This window comes from Apium graveolens, chromosome 7 (assembly GCF_009905375.1).
Source record: "Apium graveolens cultivar Ventura chromosome 7, ASM990537v1, whole genome shotgun sequence".
Lineage (NCBI taxonomy): Eukaryota > Viridiplantae > Streptophyta > Magnoliopsida > Apiales > Apiaceae > Apium > Apium graveolens.
The window spans coordinates 100,860,178-100,881,156 of NC_133653.1; the positions used below are offsets into that span (position 1 = coordinate 100,860,178).

At 39.2% G+C, this 20,979-nt stretch overlaps 3 protein-coding genes across 3 annotated transcripts; 2 read left to right on the plus strand and 1 right to left on the minus strand.

Annotated features, from left to right (window-relative positions):
* Positions 1–849: 849 nt before the first annotated feature.
* Positions 850–2,630, plus strand: LOC141673907 (uncharacterized). Its single transcript, XM_074480634.1, has 2 exons — positions 850–2,088; positions 2,187–2,630. Exons 1-2 carry the CDS (start codon positions 850–852, stop codon positions 2,628–2,630), a joined length of 1,683 nt encoding a protein of 560 aa, XP_074336735.1.
* Positions 2,631–8,517: 5,887 nt separating this feature from the next.
* Positions 8,518–10,134, plus strand: LOC141670926 (uncharacterized). The gene has a single exon (XM_074476983.1). The coding sequence runs from the start codon at positions 8,688–8,690 to the stop codon at positions 9,873–9,875; it is 1,188 nt and encodes a 395-aa protein (XP_074333084.1). The 5' UTR covers positions 8,518–8,687; the 3' UTR covers positions 9,876–10,134.
* A 1,550-nt stretch (positions 10,135–11,684) lies between these two features.
* Positions 11,685–18,456, minus strand: LOC141670925 (vacuolar-sorting receptor 6-like). Its single transcript, XM_074476982.1, has 13 exons — positions 17,786–18,456; positions 15,342–16,037; positions 15,165–15,253; positions 14,914–14,983; positions 14,182–14,265; positions 14,026–14,102; positions 13,828–13,909; positions 13,278–13,360; positions 13,094–13,157; positions 12,876–13,004; positions 12,353–12,456; positions 12,132–12,259; positions 11,685–12,025 (listed from the first exon to the last, which is right to left on the minus strand). The coding sequence occupies exons 1-12, from the start codon at positions 18,087–18,089 to the stop codon at positions 12,137–12,139; spliced, it is 1,905 nt and encodes a 634-aa protein (XP_074333083.1). The 5' UTR covers positions 18,090–18,456; the 3' UTR covers positions 11,685–12,025; positions 12,132–12,136.
* Positions 18,457–20,979: the final 2,523 nt, after the last annotated feature.

The window sequence follows — 20,979 nt, forward strand, 5'->3', positions numbered from 1 at the left end:
CGCCTTCATCATGATGCCCTTCGGACTCATCAACGCTGGAGCCACCTACCAGAAAATGATGAACACAATTTTCAAGAGCCAGTTGGGGAGGAACATGGAATCTTATATATACGATATGATCTTCAAGTCACTCACCACCCCGGATCACATAAAAGACCTCAAGGAGTGCTTTGACAACCTAAGGAAGTACAACATGAAGCTGAACCCGGAGAAATGTGCGTTCGGGGTACCTTCAGGCAAATTTCTGGGATTCTTGGTCAGCGAAAGAGGAATAGAAGCAAACCCAGAGAAAATTACCGCCATCATGGAAATGAAGATACCCCAAACACAGAGGGACATGAAGTTGGCAGGATGCCTAGCAGCCCTGCGAAGATTTATCCCGAAACTAGCGAAGAGATGTCTCCCATTCTTCGAGTTGCTAAAAGGGGCCCGGAACAAGAAGTTAGTGGACTGGACACCAGAATGTCATACGGCATTCGAAGAAATCAAGAGGCACCTGATGGACCCCCCGGTGCTCTCCAAAGCCAAGCCCGGAGAACCTCTGTCTCTCTACATCGCCGTCGACCCCAAAGCCCCGTATACTATGTCAGCCAAGTCCTCAAGGATGCCGAAACTCGGTACCCAAACTTTGAAAAGTTTGCCTTGGCCCTTGTGCACTCCAGCAGGAAGCTGAGGAAATACTTCCAAGGCCGAGAGATCAGAGTGGTCACGGACCAGCAACTCAGGAAGGTCATTCACAAGCCAGATGCCTCTGGAAGGTTAGTTAACTGGGCCATTGAACTAAGTTAATTCAACATCAAATTCGTGCCACGCACGGCAATAAAGGCTCAGGCCTTAGCCGAATTTGTGATGGAATGCACCTTCCCGGGACGTAATCAACCTTTACCCCAAGAGATATCCCCGGAGAGAACCAGCTCGGAGACGGGTTCCTGGAAACTCTATGTCGATGGATCATCCACGGTCGAAAGGTCCGGAGCGGGCCTCATCCTTATTAGCCCGGAGGGCTTTACCATTCAACAGGCAATAACTTTCGCTTTCAAGGCAACGAATAATCAGGCTGAATATGAAGCACTCATTGTCGGGCTCAAGTTGGAAAAATCTCTTGGCATCTCAAGAATGATAATCCACAGTGATTCTCAGATCGTGGTCAAGCAAACCACCGGAGAATATATCGCGAAAGATCCAACACTGGCACAGTATCAGACAATGGTACGGAGCATCTTGGAAGCCACTCCCGACATCACCATACTTCAGATCAACAGAGAAGAGAACTCCAAAGTGGATGAGCTGTCCAAGCTCGTGCAGAATTCCTCCGACCTCGTTAGTTCAGTATACTTCGAAGAACTTAAAGTACCCGGCACAGAGCGAGCTGAGGTCTTGTGCATCGGGAGCCCAGACAATTGGATGACTCCTTATATAGCTTACTTAAGAGATGGGACACTCCCGGAAGACCAGAACAAGGCCAGATATTTGAAGCACAAAGCTGCTCGTTTCTTCCTGGAAGAGGGTCAGTTATACAGAAGAACCTTTTCCGCACCTACCTTGAAATGTGTAGACCCTGAGGAGGCCAATTATTGCCTCCGGGAGGTTCATGAAGGCATCTGCGGAGACCACCTGGCAGCCAAAGCTCTAGCTTACAAAATCATCAGGCAAGGATACTACTGGCCCATGATACACTCCGACTCCGTCGCTTACGTCCAGAAGTGTCCCCAATGCCAGAAATTCAGCAATGTTCCCAGACAAAGCCTGAGCCTGCCAGCATCGGTGTTATCTCCTATCCCGTTCGCTGTATGGGGCATAGATATCATGGGCCCTTTCCCCCGAGCAAAAGGCGACCTCCGCTACGTCCTGGTAGCCATTGATTACATGACAAAGTGGGCAGAAGCTAAAGCCATGAGGACAATCAACCAACAGGATTGTATCAAGTTCATGGACGCGATCGTCATGAGGTTCAGGATCCCTGTAGTCCTCATCTCTGACAATGGCCCACAGTTCGTCGGGTCTGAATTTGAAGCATATCTGAAAGAGCTCGGAATCAAACACAAAAGAGCTTCGGTTGCACACCCTCAGGGAAATGGACAGGTCGAAGTAACCAACAGAACCATACTTCGGGGTCTGGAAAAGAGACTAGAAGAAACCAAGAAAACTTGGCCTGACGAGCTCCCAAAAGTCTTGTGGTCCTATAGACTCCCCCCAGGGCGGGAACGAATGAAACCCCCTTCAAGCTTGCATACGGTACCGAAGCCCGCATTCCAATCGAAACCGGGTCCCCTTCCCATAGGGTCATCAATTTTGACGAGATCTCAAACTTTGAAGGGCTTAGGACCAACCTGGAACTCCTAGATGAGATAAGAGACGAAACAGTAAGAAAGATGGAAGACTACAAAGAAAAGACAAGACTCTACTTTGGGAAGAAGGCCAGAATTAGAGAATATGAAGAAGGAGACCTTGTACTCCGACACACCGAGGCCTCGGACCCAAATAATCAGGGAAAGCTCCAGCCCAACTGGGAAGGCCCCTACAGAATTAAAGAAGTACTCCGACCAGGAACTTACAAGCTAAGCTACCTCGGGGGGACCGAAGTCCCAAACACTTGGCACGGAGCTCGCCTAAGGAAATTCTACCAGTAAAGGTAGGTCACACATTCCGGCATCTCCACTTTTAGGCTATAACAGCTTGATATAATTTTCTACATTTCCCCAGAATGTACTTTTGTTCTAATGATTTAAATGAAAAAACCGATTTGGAGCGCCCCATAGCCCAAAATCATTCTACCATCATTCGATTACTGTCGCTATAGTACTTAAAATTTTTTATTCAAATTTTAAACCCCTTCCCGGGGACCATTACACAACCCATGTGTACTTAGAAAATTTTATTCAATTAAAATTTTAAACCCCTTCCCGGGGACCATCACACAACCCATGTGTACTTAAAAAATTTTATTCAATTAAAATTTTAAACCCCTTCCCGGGGACCATTACACAACCCATGTGTACTTAGAAAATTTTATTCAATTAAAATTTTAAACCCCTTCCCGGGGACCATCACACAACCCATGTGTACTTAGAAAATTTTATTCAATTAAAATTTTAAACCCCTTCCCGGGGACCATTACACAACCCATGTGTACTTAGAAAATTTTATTCAATTAAAATTTTAAACCCCTTCCCGGGGACCATCACACAACCCATGTGTACTTAAATTTTATTCAATTAAAATTTTAAACCCCTTTCTGGGGACAATTACACAACCCATGTGTACTTAGAAAATTTTATTCAAATAAAATTTTAAACCCCTTCCCGGGGACCATCACACAACCCATGTGTACTTAGAAAATTTTATTCAATTAAAATTTTAAACCCCTTCCCGGGGACCATGACACAACCCATGTGTACTTAGAAAATTTTATTCAATTAAAATTTTAAACCCCTTCCCGGGGACCATCACACAACCCATGTGTACTTAGAAAATTTTATCCAATTAAAATTTTAAAACCCCTTCCCGGGGACCATTACACAACCCATGTGTACTTAGAAAATTTTATTCAATTAAAATTTTAAAACCCCCTACCCGGGGGCCATTACACAAACCATGTGTACTTAGAAAATTTTATTCAGTTAAAATTTTAAACCCCTTCCCGGGGACCGCGAAACGAACCACGTGTACTTAGAAAAATTTCGATAAAAGAAAGCAAAACCAAATACGAAGGGAAATATATTTACATACATCCCCGAGGTAAACCAAGCCCCGGAGAAAATCCAAATAAAAGTCACAGAAACCAAATCAACGAAGTCTAAAAGCCACAAGGGCCAAGTCTGAAACAAGGCGCTAAGCCTGGGTCTTCATTCTTCAATCTTCGGGAGGAGGAGGGGTCTTCTCGCGGCCATCTTCGGGAGGCGGAGGCGGCTGAGTCCCGGAAGTGCCTTCCTCAGCGGCTCGGGCTTCCTCACGGCGGAGCTCTTCAGCAAGATATAGCTCTATGAATCCGTCCATGTCGCCGCCCGGATTCTCAGCAAGATAGGCAGAAGCAACGTCCCAGCAGATATTGACCTTCTCAAAGATCTTGTTGTTAAGCTCCTCGTAGTAAGCAGGAGTACCCCGGAAAGACTCCAGCACCTCCTCTGCCGGGGGCCTAGCAGCAAGCTCCTTCTTCAGGTTCTCCACCTCTGCCCGGAGGGATCCCACCAACTGCTCCGCAGCCTCCCGAGACTTCACCGCCTCAGTCACGGCTTGTTTGTGCTCCTGAGATTCTTTCTCCTTCACCTCCCGATACTTGGTGAAGTTCTCCTTCTCATTACTTAGCTCTTTCAGCGTAGCCTTGGTCTTCGTCTCCCTTATGCGGAAGTTGTGGAGAATGGTGGAGCAGCCGCTGATCCGAGCATTGGACTGAAAACAAAACGGCTAAGTACTAACACAAGGATAGAAAAGAAAATGTTAAGGGAACGACCTTACCTCCGAAATGTCCCGGACGAGATGATCGAGGAAGGTATCCAGATCCTCCGTGGCGTAGCAGTCAAAGTCAGCCGGGGTAGCATAGTTATCAAATATTTCATTCCGGTGATCATCCAGGGTCATCCGAGCAAGGAGGTTCTTCAGCGCATCCTCCTCCACCAACTTTTGGCTCTCTTCTTCCGAAGGACCCGATCCCGAAACCCTCCTATGCTGTGGGGTTCCGGACCCACCAGCAGCCTCCGTCACAGCCTTCCTCTTCCGCTGATTTAGAGATCCGACCTCCACCTCCTCAGCTCCACCACCTCAACCTCCTCAGGCTCCGGGACAGCAGAGGGGGTAATCACGGGAGCACTCTGCCTCACACTGTTACCCGAAGAACCAGTATCCTGGGTCTGCGAACCGCTACCTGCACCAGCTACCCTCTTCCCCGAGTCCAACTGCACGGCGCCACCAATCTTCTTGAACCTCCCAGCCAAATCCTTAAATTGCTGCGACATAGCGTAATGGAAGGGGTTCAGGAGGGGAAGACCTGCACAAGGAACAACAATCATTAAAATGAACAGGACAAAGATATACAAAAGAAAAAATACAAGGAAAAAGCTACTAAGGCAAAACACTTACAGCCAACATTATACAATGTTTGATTATCTAAAAAGGTGTCCCGGTTCCACTGGGCACCAAGAGCAACCACAAAGTCGTACATCTTCGTCAAGGCATCTCCACCAAGCCTCTCGGATGGGAACCTGCTATTTTTCAAAGTAGTTTTATACAAGGGCATAAACTCCAGGTCCCACCCCCGGACGAAGATGAACTCCTGGTGCCAGCCCCAGAGCGAGTTTAACATAAAGACTGGAGCCTTTTTGGCATCCGAAGGGAGCCCACAACCATCTATATTGAAGGTAAACTCAAAAAGAGGAGGCAAGGTGGACTTTTTGATTTTAAAAAGATAGTGAAAAAGCTTAAACGTCGGAAGGTACTTCTTCACATGGCAACAGGCCAGGAACCAGGAAACCCACTTAATAGAGTTCGGAGCTAGCTGGGTGTTCCATAGACGTCACGGCATAGGGACTTGGTAAACTGATGGAGATTGGGTCTCATGCTACGAAGATGCTCTAAGGGAATCCCTACCCAACCACCAGCAGGACGGTGATAAACTCTCTCGTGAGGCTCGGGCCACCTCCACTCCATATCATCCCCGAAGTGAAATACGACCTTCACCACATCATCTACCTGCTCAAAGGTGTACTCGGAGAGGTCGGGATGACGGGGAGCAGGAACATATCTCGTCCCGGGGGCATTATAAAAAAGCTGATCCATACGGGCCCCATCATAAGGTTCTAAGCCCCCGGGCCTATAAGCAGTGATAAGATCCCTAAAGTAATAATCATGGGGAGGGCTGTTCTCACGAGTCCGAACGAAGTAATGGTCAATGTCTATCCAAGACCCGTCCCTCCTACCCAAGGTCTGCCTGGGGTTTAATAGAAAGGTAGGTAGCTCCTCAACTATGGCTTGGCGGCGGGGAGGCATATTTTCTAGTTCCGGTGAAGAGTCACTAGAAGAATATTCGGGAAATCCAAAGTGGGGACGGTCGGGTCTATACTTCAGGTTAGCTAATTGTTTCTTCCTACCCCTCCTAACCATATAACCCCGGAGTCTATGCCATTTCGGGAAGGAAAAGAAAAGAAAGAAACACAAAAGCTACTCAGAAATAGTTAACTTCAAAATCAATATATGAAATCATATCAAACAAACCTATACATACATATACAAGCCTATATCGCATGTTATGAACAGTCACGAAAGTAAAAATCAAGCCCAGTTTTACACAGATTAAAACCCTCATTTGCACACATATGCATACCAAAACACAAACCCAGATTCTCTACAAACACCGACTTTCTTCGCAAAATAAAAACTATAAATCTAAACAGCAAACAACCTATTTTGATTCACCAAAACTCGACACAACAGAGATATACAAATCCAAATACTTTAGTATACATGCATTCCAAAAAGCCTAACTATAGTTACTCACTAAGCAATCACGAAGAAACAAGAAGAAGTATGATGGTAAGTTCAAGAACTTACAAGAAAGCAGGAGAATAAATCGGCTTCAAAAAGCGAAGAGATTCCCAAATTCGACTTAGAAAAAATGGCTGAAAGATGTATTCGCAGTTGCATAAAGGAAAAAGAAATGAGAAAGAGAGGGTATTTATAGGCACATAAGGAGTTTTAACCCCCTCAACTACCCCGCAGTCCGGTCCGTTGATCGAGAACACGTGGCGCAATCTTGAGCGTCCAGAAAATAACCGCTGCAGTTAATGATTACACAGCAGTAATTATTTAACAGGCGCGACTTTTGAGGCAAAAAGGGGGGAAAAACTGCAATGTTTCGTGCATACACATATACTTACACATATATTTGTACAAGAAGCTCAACCGCCACCTGACACTTCAGGAAAAGCGCTAAAACATTAACCACCTGTCACATCCGCACCAAGGCCTACCCAAACACAACCCCGGGGACTTCTACCCAACAACACCCCGGGGTTAGGGGCCACAAATCAAAGGAAAATTGACAAAATTTTTCCAAGTGCCAAGAACCAAAAGGCCTACCCAAACACAACCCCGGGGACTTATACCCAACATCACCCCGGGGGTAGGGGCCACAAATTAAAGGAAAAATGACAAAAATTTTCCAAGTGCCAAGAACCAAAAGGCCTACCCAAACACAACCCCGGGGACTTGTACCCAACAACACCCCGGGGTTAGGGGCCACAAATCAAAGGAAAAATGACAAAAATTTTCCAAGTGCCAAGAACCAAAAGGCCTACCCAAACACAACCCCGGGGGATTGTACCCAACAACACCCCGGGGTTAGGGGCCACAAATCAAAGGAAAAATGACAAAATTTTCCAAGTGCCAAGAACCAAAAGGCCTACCCAAACAGAACCCCGGGGACTTGTACTCAACAACACCCTAGGGTTAGGGGCCACAAGTCAAGAAAAATGACAAAATTTTCTCCAAGTGCCAAGAATTAAAAGGCCTACCCAAACACAACCCCGGGGACTTGTACCCAGCAACACCCCAAGGTCATGAGACAAGTCAAAGAAGTGAATTTTTTCCTACTCCCCCATCCGGGAAAACCCGCATAAGGGAGTGGGAGGCAAATGATGGGCCAGAAATAATCAGGCCCAGATAGAAGAACAGGGGCCCAAAAGAGATGCCACCCCAGGCCCAAGCCAAAGTGGTCCCCGGTGCCACGTGGAACAGGACAAAAGAGTCAACTGTCTCATGTTACCCAAAATGGAACAATTGCATCCTAGCCATTCATGGGTGATCATCCCAAGACAGCTCTGATGGAGAAAGGACACCTGACCACACAACTCATCTGGACCGTCCAACCTGTCACCAACCAAGAATGATCAAAGGCCAGGATGAAGAGATACAAACCCCAAAAACTCTAAATCTTGAGACCTATAAAAGGCCCCAAAAAGAGGGTTTTAGGGGTTGGAAAAAACATTTGACTGCTACACACATATACACACACCCTCACATATTTTTGAATAGCTCCTTCTTCCCTCTTCTTCTTCTTCTTCAAGAAAGCCCATTTCTCATTCTCACACCGGAGTTGCCGCGGGATACAACCCCCCTCCGGTTCTGTTTTGCAGAGACCCCTACCTAGCAGTTTAACCACACCCAAACCGCTGCGAAGACCGGATCCCAGCACGTGAGAGAAAGGAGAAGACCTATATATTTCAACGAAGCTGTTTTTCCGGGTTAACATGCATCCCATTTAAACCTCAGCCAATTTACTAAACAAACACAACTACAAATCTCACTAGTGAAGACAATATTGATCATCATCCCGAATCATTATTACTATATACAAGTCTAAAAATAGACACCATTCATGTTGCACCATTTATAATACATTGGTTTTTTTTTCTTAAAATGACTCCATATAGCTTACATAAAAATTTGAATGGAAGGGAGTGAAAATAGCTCGCCTTCTCATTGTCCCAAAAAACAACAAACTAATCAATCTTTCTGTCCCCCATTTCCTGCCCCCCTCCCCTCTTTAGATTGTAGCTCTGCCATTTTCCATCCCTTCCACGGTCTCAATCCTTGCTCGCCGTCCTGAAGTTTCCAGGACGACGAGGAAGGAAAAGGACAATCGTGTAACAATCAGTTAACAACCATCAAACTATCAACCAAAGCACCACAACACAATGTCAAAGGTACCTTTCCAGCTCTTAGAGCTTAGCATCATTTCTGCACAGGATCTATCACCGGTCTACAAAAACCTCCGTACCTATGCAGTCATATGGATCAACCCTGAGCGTAAACTACAAACAAAAATTGATCAAAGAGGCCACATTAACCCATCATGGAATGACAAGTTTGTGTTTCGTGTGGATGATGAGTTTCTAGATTCTGAAACAGGTGGTGTTATGATTGAGGTGTACGCATTAGGATGGTTACGAGATGTTCTTGTTGGATCTGTACGTGTACTTATTAGCAATTTGATTCCCCCAACTTTAAGGCAACAAAACAATACTAGTCGCAGGTTTGTTGCACTTCAGATTCGCCGCCCTTCTGGTCGTCCTCAAGGTATTCTTAACATGGGCGTTACGCTTCTAGATAACACCATGAGAAGTATGCCTCTTTGTTCTGAAATCGGCCCGTCCTCCTCCGTTGGATATCGTGACTTAATGGATGGAAAAGCTTATAAGATAAATCTCGATAAAAATGGAAAAAATAATTCGCAAAAATGTGACAATAAAGGAAAACAAGTAGTAGTGGCCAAGAAAGGAGAAAAGGAGAAAGAACAGGAACCAGAAAAAGGCATTAAATTATGGCGATCGCGAAGTGATCGTTCGGATCTAAATAGCATAACGAATCAGAAAGTTGTGCATAAACAAGATGGTGGGGATGGTTCTGTAGTAAACGGTGGTTCGGTTGTTAATGGGTCAATGCTGAACGGTTCAGAGGTTGGCATGCCAATGAAAGGTGGATCAATGATATCGGATGTTGGTCCATCACCATCAGTAGTAGCAGCAGCTGTGGCCAGGGGAATATATCCTACACAGTTGCCCGTCCCCCATGATGCCGGAAGTTCGATATTAGGAGATTGGACAGTGGAAGAGTCAAGCGTTGAAGGACTAAAGTCAAAGATTGATAGATGGAGAATGGAGGTTCCAACATTGTATAACAATTACGAAAATCATAACCAGAGAGGTTCGGAAGGTAAGGCTCAGAAAAGGTCGAGGCGACGTAGTAGTTCAGCATCAGACTCACGCATGATTTCGTGCTTTGGGAGTATATGTGGGTGTGAAATAACAATAGTATGTGGAGGAAATGATAAGAAGAAACATTATAGGAGTGATAGTAGCAGGCTTGACTATGATTCTGAATGAAGTCCTTGTTAACATCAAGGCACGTAAATGCATGCATGTGCATGTGTTTAGTGATGCTGAAACTTTTGACAGTTTAATATGTTGTGTTTTGGTGGGTTTGGTTGAAAGTAGATTGTTGGGAGAAAGAGATACATCTTTTAGTCCATTTTGTTGACATTTTATATCAGAATCGCATTTCTTAATTCATTTGCAGCTGCTATTTGTACGTTGTTGTGCTCGATCGGATTAATTCAATTCATTCTCCGCTGATTTATTGTTACTATGTGTTACTCCATCATTTTGCACTCAGTTAGTCATTTCTGGATAATCTTTTTCACCTAGTTCAGTTAAGCATCCAGTAGGAGAACCTCATCTTACATCAATAAAAGCTCAACAGTTACTCCTATAATTTGATAGCATGGTTTTACAATTTGAGAGGCTCATATCTATCATCAGCCACCAAAACAGTTACTCAAAGCTGATGGGATTTAAATCTTGTCCATGTAGCGATCTTCGTACACATCCTTGGGAGACTCCAGAGCTATGAGAGGCTCATATCTATCACCAGCCACCAAAACAGCTGCAGCACCTGCCTGCATCCCAGGATATACCTTCAAGGTGAAGAAGCACTCTGAAAAAGAAAATTTGTAAGACCTTATATTTAGAATTTACCATGTTTCGGATTTTCCTACATGGAAAAAAAATCGAATTCACCTGGATCCTTACATTATAAACTAGACACAAAAAGAAAGTCCAATTACATAACTAAATAAACTGTTGGTCGAAATAGGGGGTAAACAAAAACCAGACAAGAGTTGAGTGTAATCCAAGATAAAGACTTGAAGAAAGGCAGATGAGATAACAGATGAGTCAACATTGTTTTGTAATTAATAAGCTAACTCATGTTAATGTTAATAGGCAGCTATGTCGCAACTGAGCTTATTTTAGGATCCTAAATATTTGTTTAACAGCATGGCATGGCATGGCTATCCAATAAACATTGATGAACCGCCCAATATGCTAACTAACTAATGGACTTAAATGGGAACAAGAGACAGAGTAGAATCAATAGAGCACACAGAACTAGTAAAATTTCAAAAGATAAAGTATTGAGAGGAATTCCAAAATCAGCAATTGCAGCATCATGTTTTATCAGAAGGATAAAGTATTCTTATCCTCTTCTTCTTTACCACATATCTGCCCATCTACACTAACTACAATAATCAAAATTATGCCTAGCAAATTTCTTGACATGGTGAGAAGAAAAAATGGAGTGTTTGAGAGTATGAAAAACAACAAAAATTTGTGGGAGTTGAGATCAACAAGACAAGTGCAAATGCATTTGTTTATGTAGTTGTCTGAAACAAACGGCATCAAGGTGTTTTATATAGCCGTTGCTACTAGCCTGATGCGTTTAATTTTATTTAAATATAAGTAGGTTTTTTTACTGTATCAAGTCATGGAACTAGTAATATTTTGATATAGTTTCATTTGTTTGACAAAGTAGCATTTTGATGAGATATAGCGACTGTAAGGGGGTCCTAGAGTTATATATGCCTTCTAATACATTACAAAATGTCTGTTCAAATGATGGCTAGAGGGCTCTTGCTGTTCATGTTAACTAAATCTCATGTGACCCGCCAACAGCTTCATATTTCACTACTTTACAGAGGATCAATAATCTCTATATACCCCCATCAATAAGCCAAGAAAGACACTGATTATGCACTCCCCTACTCCCCATGGCCTGGGCAGTTAATCGCATACTACGCTCTTGACATCCTCGTCGTTGGACTTTTACTTATACTTGAGACCTTTGGAATCAGAAAATAACACTTGTCGAAAGCAGCAACTTATTTATTCCTTTCTAATGTATCTTCTGTAATTATGTACATCGACTATATAATTGTAACAGTAACTATGTTCCTCCGTCTACATCTTAACAAGTTATATACACCGAAACAAGAAAAAAGGAGTGTAGTTTCCAGGAAACACTTATTCTATACATGTAAAATTTCAGAATCATCACAAGTGTGAACCGACTGCTGAGTTGTGCAAAAACCGTCCAATTGTCTCTAACAATATCGCCATTGACAAGATACGTCACCACCCAGGTCCTATACTAACCGCCAATAGTATAGTTTATAAAAGGTTAGGTGTTACTGCAGATTCTGCAAGGTAAATGGTTTCCGTAAAAAATATTGGCTGGAAAGATAAACAATAATAAAATAAGGGGACAATGGTTGCATAAATAGGCACGGTACATGGAGTAAGTACCTTTATTATACACCGGAGTTGCCTTGTCGTAGGGACTCGCTTTCATGTTCAATGACTTGATTATGATGCTGGCTGTCAAGTGGCATGTACTGAGACATGATAGCCATTACCTCTGAGTCCATATAGGACTACATAAAGAAAATAAATAGTTGTCAATGAGTACTGTTTTTGGTATCAGCAAGTAAGAGCATAATATATTTGGCAAAAATCATTCTGTATACCCGGAACCGATATTTGTAGATTATGTAGACGGCAAAAGCAGCAGAAACAACTGCCCCCAGAATCAACAAGGCGAGGAACCATCCAAATTTTGTGGAGTTTCTTTCTGCAGTAGAAAGGCAGAAAAGAATAAAGACATGACAATTTGACATCAGGCCTGCTACAATGTAATTCGAAGAACCTAAATGTTCCAATAATATGCAGAAGTTTGAATGCATAATGCTATTGTATGATTGCTTGGAAATATATTACATTTAGAGTCAGCATTTTGACGAAATATTGTGACTGTACAACTAAATTTTGACGAAGCAGCTTTTACAATCCAACATCAACTTCAGGCCTCATGAATTTAAAGCCACAACCAAGTACAGTATATTATACATAATAGATAAAGCTACTGCAAGTCCTACTAAGAAGACAACATTAATCATCTATAGAAGCATTATCAATGCATAATGTCTAAGATATATATCTTTCTTTTTGGTAGCTGCACTAGTAAGCGTTAAAAAAGAAGTTTATTATTACCAATACATGTGTCCTGCTCCATTAAATAAAGTTTCTCCCCCTTGCACTTGCAGCCGTATCCACCCCAGGTATTCTTACAGGAACAGCCCTCACACTGACAAGCAAGACCTTCCGAGCATTCATTAATATCTGTCCATATCCAAAAGAGAAATATAAATTAATATGTCAAATTCTACAGTGAGGTCTCAGAATGAGAAACAGATAGAGCAACAAAGTACCTTCACATTTATGGCCATCCCCCCGAAAACCATGTGGACAGCGACAGCCTGTTATATCAGAGTCCTATATCACAGGAAACAGAATATTAGCTGAATGCAGTGTTTGGAATCAAGTGCCATGATCAACAGATAAATAAGAAGTGAGCAAGATAATAAACACGATTAAAAAAAGGCATCACTGAACTGAGCAAGCTGTGAGCGTTTGTCCATATCTACTTTCTGACCAGCAACCTCCACTATTTATTGCACACCTTCCGGGTCCAAAGGCTGTAAAATGCATAGAAAGGGCATGTATATATATATAAGGAAATAGCAGGCCTTGGCAATCCAATTGATGGTTAAGAAATTGATAATAGCTCGGTAACTGTTACATCAACAAATATATCCTAAAAGTAGCACACACAATTACAACTACTATAAACTAATGTCTCCTGTTTGGTTTGGTTTTAATGTTTTAAATACTCGGGTACAGCCATGACTAAAAACATAAAGCTTCCTATTTGCCAAGTTTATGGTCTTTCTTCTTTACCATATTGCATCTGCTAAAACTCTCTATATGCCAGTCACATAAAAGAGACAATCTAGTCAAGATAGAACCAACAAAGTCAAGCCTAAAATATGAGTTAAGGGAAGCTCATTTGATCTTTTTGCATCTCTATATCTACCGAAAATATCAATTTGCATCAAAATTGTGAAACTGTAGACCATCTGTTAGCTGAAAGCGAAATATCTACCTTCACAAGACATGTACCCATCCCCTTTATATTGTACCCCATTAGCCACAGGACACTCGCATACTCTTCCCCTAAAAGTGTCCTGATAAGAAACACAATAACTTGTGAGTATAATATTTTCACTTGAACATGTAGTCCTGTCCAAAATATTAATGAAAGCTAATTATATTTGGGTTGCGGTACACCCCTTTGGCATACCTTACACGCAGTTATATTTGATATTGAGTCCCGCCAGCAACCACCATTCCTCTCAAGGCACTGATTGGTCTCAAGATCTGTATAATTATATATAATTATAAGTGGAGAGATGGGTACACATATCTATACGAGTATATATATGAGTCAACATCTAACCTCCACTTAGACAAATTGGAGGATCAGTAGTCTCCTGGAATCCAGCACATATGGCCTTCAGCACAGCAGTTCTCTCAAGTTTTCCTGTGGAAAGAAGAAGAAGAAATATGAATGGATATGAATAAATATATAATTCCAACTAAGTAGCCGCAGATTTTCTTCTCAAGAATGGATATGAATGTATTTTTCAGAAAGTGAATACATTTACTTAGACAAATTAGAAACTAAGGCAGTAAGAATCCATTGCAAAATAATAACAGAGAAACATCAAAGAGGATCGAAATAAAATGCAAAGCCCACTATCTATCAATGCAATATGATCACAGTTGTTCCACTTAATTTGAAATCAATCAGTTATGTCAGAAAGAAGACTTTTCTGAGGTGGTAACCAATACAGTTACCAGTAAACCAGCCAGGCACCCAGTCTTATATATACGGGACGAACTTAGTTAGTTCATAAATTCTAGATTTAGACCTTTCTCGGCAAGAAGAAATGCATTAATCGTATGAAGTACCAAGTATCAGAAATAAAAACTAATACATTTACAAAATGATCTGTTACTATATACACTTTCTTCTCTTGATCTAACTTTTATGATTTTTAATATTACTAGTAAATATTAGCACAACAAAATTTGTTATAATGTTGTCACCGGACTTATATTGTTCGACGATAGAGTAACTGACTATGACACCATAGAAACACATCAGAAGGTGCAATTGTCAACATACCTCTATACTGAATATCGTTTATGATTATTGTCGGTAAGATAGTAACATCACCACGAGATCCTCGTCCAACCTAAAAAATAAATCATCAGATATAATATTATTATTGGCACAAACAACATGCATATTTTTTTCAGAAAACTGTGGAAGTACAAGAAGATGATCTTCACGTGCCTATGCTAAATCTAGTATAAACTGTTTTTTTAAAGTAGTTAAATTCACGATAAGAGAAACATAAATATCGGTATATGAACCTGCCGCTCTTGCTCAATTTTTAGGACATCATTTTCAACATCAGCTTCAGGGTCACCCATGCAATCTTTTATCTTCTCAATTGGCAGGTCTGGTTGTCGCATAAAGTTGTAAGGATAAATCTTTCACAGTTGTAGGAAGGTGATTTTATGCACACTATTTTATTGAAGAGTACTTACTTAAAGACTTCAAGACATCCTCAGCACATTCTTTGCTATACCTCTTTTGCTTCATTGAACACCTAATGTGAAAATCTGTTACAAAATCCCACCAAACCCATGATCGGTTGCTCTCATTAGCAATTTTGTGCACACACAGCTGTCTCAGGTTCTCAAATACCACATCTTTTCCTTGATACCCCTCCCCGAAATTCTTTTCTGGGTCAGGTGCACAATATCTCCCATAGTTTATGCACTGAGACTTGCATTGATCGCTCAGAATAAAAGGCGCAGGACAAAACCACGTTATATAGTGCGGCGTGAACATGGTGTAACCTCCCTTTTCAAGAATCTGTGCATTTCCTTTGAAGTCCTTGACAAAATTCATTTGCTCATCACAGCGAATTCCGCACTCATCATTGCTGTTCGTCCAAAATTCATACTCAACCCTCTGATCCGGGTTGGGCATTGAGTCTCTCCAGTCTAATTTAATCACAACATCTTCTTCAGCTTTCTGTAAAGCAGCTTTCAATGTCTCACCAAAAGATCTTTCAATTAGAGCTGACGGGATCCCAATCTCGTCAATGTAGCCATCTGCATTGGAGCTTTCTCCAGGGGACTCCATAGTTATGAGAGGCTCATCTCTGTCGTCAGTCACCAAAACAGCTGCAGCACCTGCCTGTTGCGCATTCCACACCTTTAACGCAAACAAACACTCTGGAAAAGAAAAGATTTAACCTTAAAATTTAGAAGCTAGTCAAATTACGTACTTTCTGCATTTTCCTACAGGTTTTAAAATGAATCTTTTTCAGGCATTCCAAAGATGATAAGAATTATATGGTCATTGGTCAAATATAGAAAAATCAACTGCCCTAGATCATGAATATTAAAATTAGGATAGACGCAGTTTAAAAGAAAATCCTTTTTCTTTTTAAACCGAGGAAACAGTTGACCAAAGTACGGGTAAACAAAAGTTAAAGAAAAATAGGAGTCAAGAAAGTCTATAAGAATGTCCATGTTAAAGACGAGTTGACTTGTACAAAAGTATATGAGATGATATTGTCAACATGCGCTTTAGATAATAAGCCAGCAAAACTGATTTATAAGTACAAGTATGTAGTGTTTCAGTCTATAAGTTTTGTGTAACTAAATATTCATCACTCAAGACTGTGTCCAACAATTTTATACGGCTATTATATATAGGATTCAAATATCCTGGAATATGCATCACCACTAGATTATATAACTTACCTGACCCTTCCATCCTTCGGCAAGGACCAGAATATAGATGGCAAGAAACGAGAAATGGATGAGAGGGGAGGGGGTAGTTACTCGACATGATGGTAAAAAGGAGACTCAAGGACATAGAAGCTTGTAGCAAATACACATTCATGAACATTCTATAATACCATTGCTATACTAAACAAGTAAAAGACGCATTGTTTAGAACCTAAATTTATACTCATGGACTTGTATCGAAATAAGAAAACACTGGTACAGACTACATAGTAGAAACAGAGGATATACAAGGAAATTTCTAATTTAACATGCTACTAGTCCCTCTAAAACTAAATAGAACTGCACAAATTTACAATTTTACAGATACTTCCATTTAAGTGCAAATATACATATATCAGTACCTAGGAAGCAAGGACACGGGTGCGGGAGTGCGTGTGAGTAGTACGAGGATACGTGAATTCGACAAATATAAAAATATGGGGATACGGGTGCGGGGGACACGAGAAAAATAAACAAAAATTTCACATATATTTTATGTTAAATATAATGAAACTTATTAACAAAACCAAAAATTGCATGAAAATGAATCAAATGCATCATTTATTAATTGAAAACACAAAAAATATCAAGTAAAATTTTTTAGTTAATAAAAAATGAATATGATAATCAATACTTTTGTAGTAAATAATAGACATGGATACTAAATTTTGTAAATATAGTTTGCTAAAATAGATTTTAACTACAATTTTTAAAAAGATATAATTTCGTATTAGTATCATGGAAGAATCCGTGTGTGGGGATAGGTGTGTCCGAGAATCCGACACGGACCGAAGGGTCCCTGCTTCTTAGATCAGTACACAAATTAATAGAACTAAAAGCATTAAAGTCAGGTTCCAAACCAAGCCTCATTTATTTACTCTTACCAAATGCAAACTAGTTCCTAGGATAACCATTAATACATTAAAATCACACAAATAATACTTTACTAATATTTAAAAATAAAAAACGTAACACATTAACAAGAATACGTTGATGGTGCCTTTGAATCCACACTACCATTCCCATATACTTAAAATCGAATCTAATGCACCGAAAATTACAAACAGTACTAAAAAACCCATAACATGTGACATATATAAGGTCTTGAATAAATTGAATAATCTTGTGAGAAATTATATATAAAATTTTGAAAAATGGAAGAAAATAAAATAAACGCAGACACTAACCTCCACGATCAAGAAGAAGAATGTGAAGTCTAGTGGAGTTAGACTTAAAGGGTTTATTATCTTGATGATCAAAAGGCTTACAAGCATAAGAATTTTGGTGAGGATAAACAACAGAGCCCACCATAGATCCTCCATATTCAGGAACACCAAAATTACCAATAGCAGCATCATGTTTTTCAGACCTTAACTTGTAAGGTGAAAGCACTCTTATGCTCTCTTTCTCCACCACAAATCTACCATTTACATTTATAAGCCCGGCAGTAGAAAATATAAATATGAAGATGCCCAATAAATTTGTTGACATGGTGAAGATGGTGCTGATAAATTGTGAGAGTTGTTAAGAGAATATAAAGAGAGAGGGAGAGAGAGAGAGAGGGAGGGAGGGAGAGAGAGAGGGAGAGAGAGGGAGGGAGGGAGAGAGAGAAAGAGTCAGTCAAGAGTGGACTTGGGATCAAGAGGGGACTTGGGAGAGAGAGGGAGGCAGAGAAGACTATTCTTTTGAATTTACTATAATATAGGTGAGTGTACTTTAAGGGGAAGGGGGGTTAGAGTAAAAGAAGTGGGTATTGACGTGAAGGAGGGGGGTGTGTATGACCATCGCCTTCATCCCATTTTTCTATATCAACTCTGTCTGTGTACGCATCCTTCTCTCCTTCCCCTCGCCTTGTCACCACCACCTCTAATTTTATCAAAGTTATTCAATTAATAATATACTAGCTTATGAGCCATGTGATATCCGGATTGCTTTTAACACTTGAATGATTTTTAATAATATAAGTATATTTTAAAATTATTATATTTTGATATATAGTTTCAATAGTTGAAAAATAAATTTAAAAACATAATAAGTTCTAATAATAAATGTTTTGTGATAATTTGAGACTTGACTGAAAAATAATAATATAATATAATATGTTATTCACGGGACTCGAGCCTTGAACCTGTAGAAATTGTTAAAATAAATAATATAAAAATTTAAATATAATAAGCTTTGGACGGGGTTCGAACCCTGAATTCATGAGAGCAGTTTAAATCTTAATATAATAATATTTTATTATTGCATCCAACGGTTCTCATCTATCTGACTTTAAATGTGACGGTTGTTATTTATTGTACCAAACAACTGTACCGAACAACCGACTACCAAATATAGGGTGTTATACTTATAATAGTATAATATAGATATGCAAAATTTCCTAGAAAATGATTAAAAAATATTATTTTTTTAAAAAAATTAACCAAAATAATCCTTTCGAAAAAAATGACCAATTTTTGTTGATCCAATACTTCACTGTCAGTTGGGTATCTAAATTTTTTTAAAATATTCTATGATAATTGAGTATTTCATATATGATATACTAAACTCCTAATATTTAGGTATTTCATCCGCTAAAGTTGGACAATTTTTCAGAATTTAGTTATTTTATTAATTCTATTTAAAAATAGGTTAAATTTGTTCCTTATCCAAAAATTCTTGTTTAAAAGTAATTTACAGAATATCTCGTTATAAAGAACCATGGCAATTTAACTAATAAAAATATTTCATAATCACCTTTTTTTAATAATCTTTTGTATCTAATTTGATACACATAACATGGATAGGTCTCGCGAGCTTCATATTTGTTAATTCATTTCTGGTTTACACGAAGCACTTTATAATAAAAATAATATATAGCAGACCGGAATAAAAAGGGCCCTTTCGAACAAAATAAAATGGGCTTTTTCTAAAATCCAATTGGTAGAAAAATCATTGTTAAAAAATTATTAAATATTTAATTTATTTCATTTTTATCATACATATTATCATATATAAGTATTTTTATTATCAAGTTAATAAATGAAGTTATATTATATTTTTATTTATAAAATTATTGAAACTTAATGAAAAAGTTTAAACTAATTATATAATAGAATCACAGTAAAATCACACTTCTCCAAAATTGTTTCACCGTTGGATCAAATTTAATTTTTTTTCAAATTTTAATTGTCAAACTTTTTATTATACTCAAATATAATTATTATTCTGCAATAGTATCGAATTTTATACTTTTTAAAATAAAATTTTACAATTTATGATGAGTTTTTATAATAGAATTAATCGTTGTTCATATAAGATGATTTTTCATGAAGTAATCCATTTACATTTAATTGTACTTTGATTTCGGAGGTTTTATTATCGTTTTTTTCATACAAATTTAATCCCATTAAATCTTTATTTTGGAGAAAACCACCTTCACTAATCGCAGTATGCCACGAATACATAATACCGAATGAAGTTTAGTAATAAAATTTCGATCTATGTTATATTTAGTTGGGATGAATGAAACAAAATGTAATGAATGAAATGAGCCTTCAAATGAAATATCACTAAATTTTCTAAATTTTCCATTTTTGACTCATTCCATTTTTAATCACCTAAACTATAATTAAATACACCCAATTTGAGATTAAATACTTTATTCCTTACTAGCCCTTATTCTTTTCACAATTCTTTTTTTTAAGAACAAGCGAAAAAATCATTAAAAATTAAAATGCAGCAGAACGAATCTCTGAACTGTCAACTACAATTTGATTGTCAACTACAATTTGATTATGAAAAAACCTAAACAAATAGCATTTTTGTTCTGAGATTGCTTAACATATAAAATATTCAAATTCTTTAAACTAAAAAGTATTATAATGAGGAGATAAAAATTTACCCACAGTCGGAAGCGCTCTCTTTTTTCTCTCTCGCATGAGAGTCGGCCGTCCCACCTCCCTTTAACCGCATTCTTCCTATCTCCTTTTTCACTCTTTCTACCCATCTCCATCTCCTCCTTTTGTTTACTTTTTTTTTCACTCTTTCTACCCATCTCCATCTTTATCTCCTCCTTCTGTTTACATTTTTTCAATAAAATCGAGATTTGTTTCACAAAACTCAAAAATTCATTAGAGTTCTTCACTCTAGTTTTCAGGTATATTAAGGTAATAGCTCGGATTTTATAATAGAATTCAGTTTTTGGATTCAAAATTTCTGATCTAACAACATATTAAAATTTGGTGTTATTCCGATATCTTTAAATTTTGGATTTTTTTTTCGTTTTATTATGTTTAATTTATTACTGGCGTGTTTAATCGTTTCGCTTTATGCGATGTGTTTTGTTTTGTGCGATGTGGTGGTTGTATTGAAAATAAATTTGACCGGTGTATTGGAG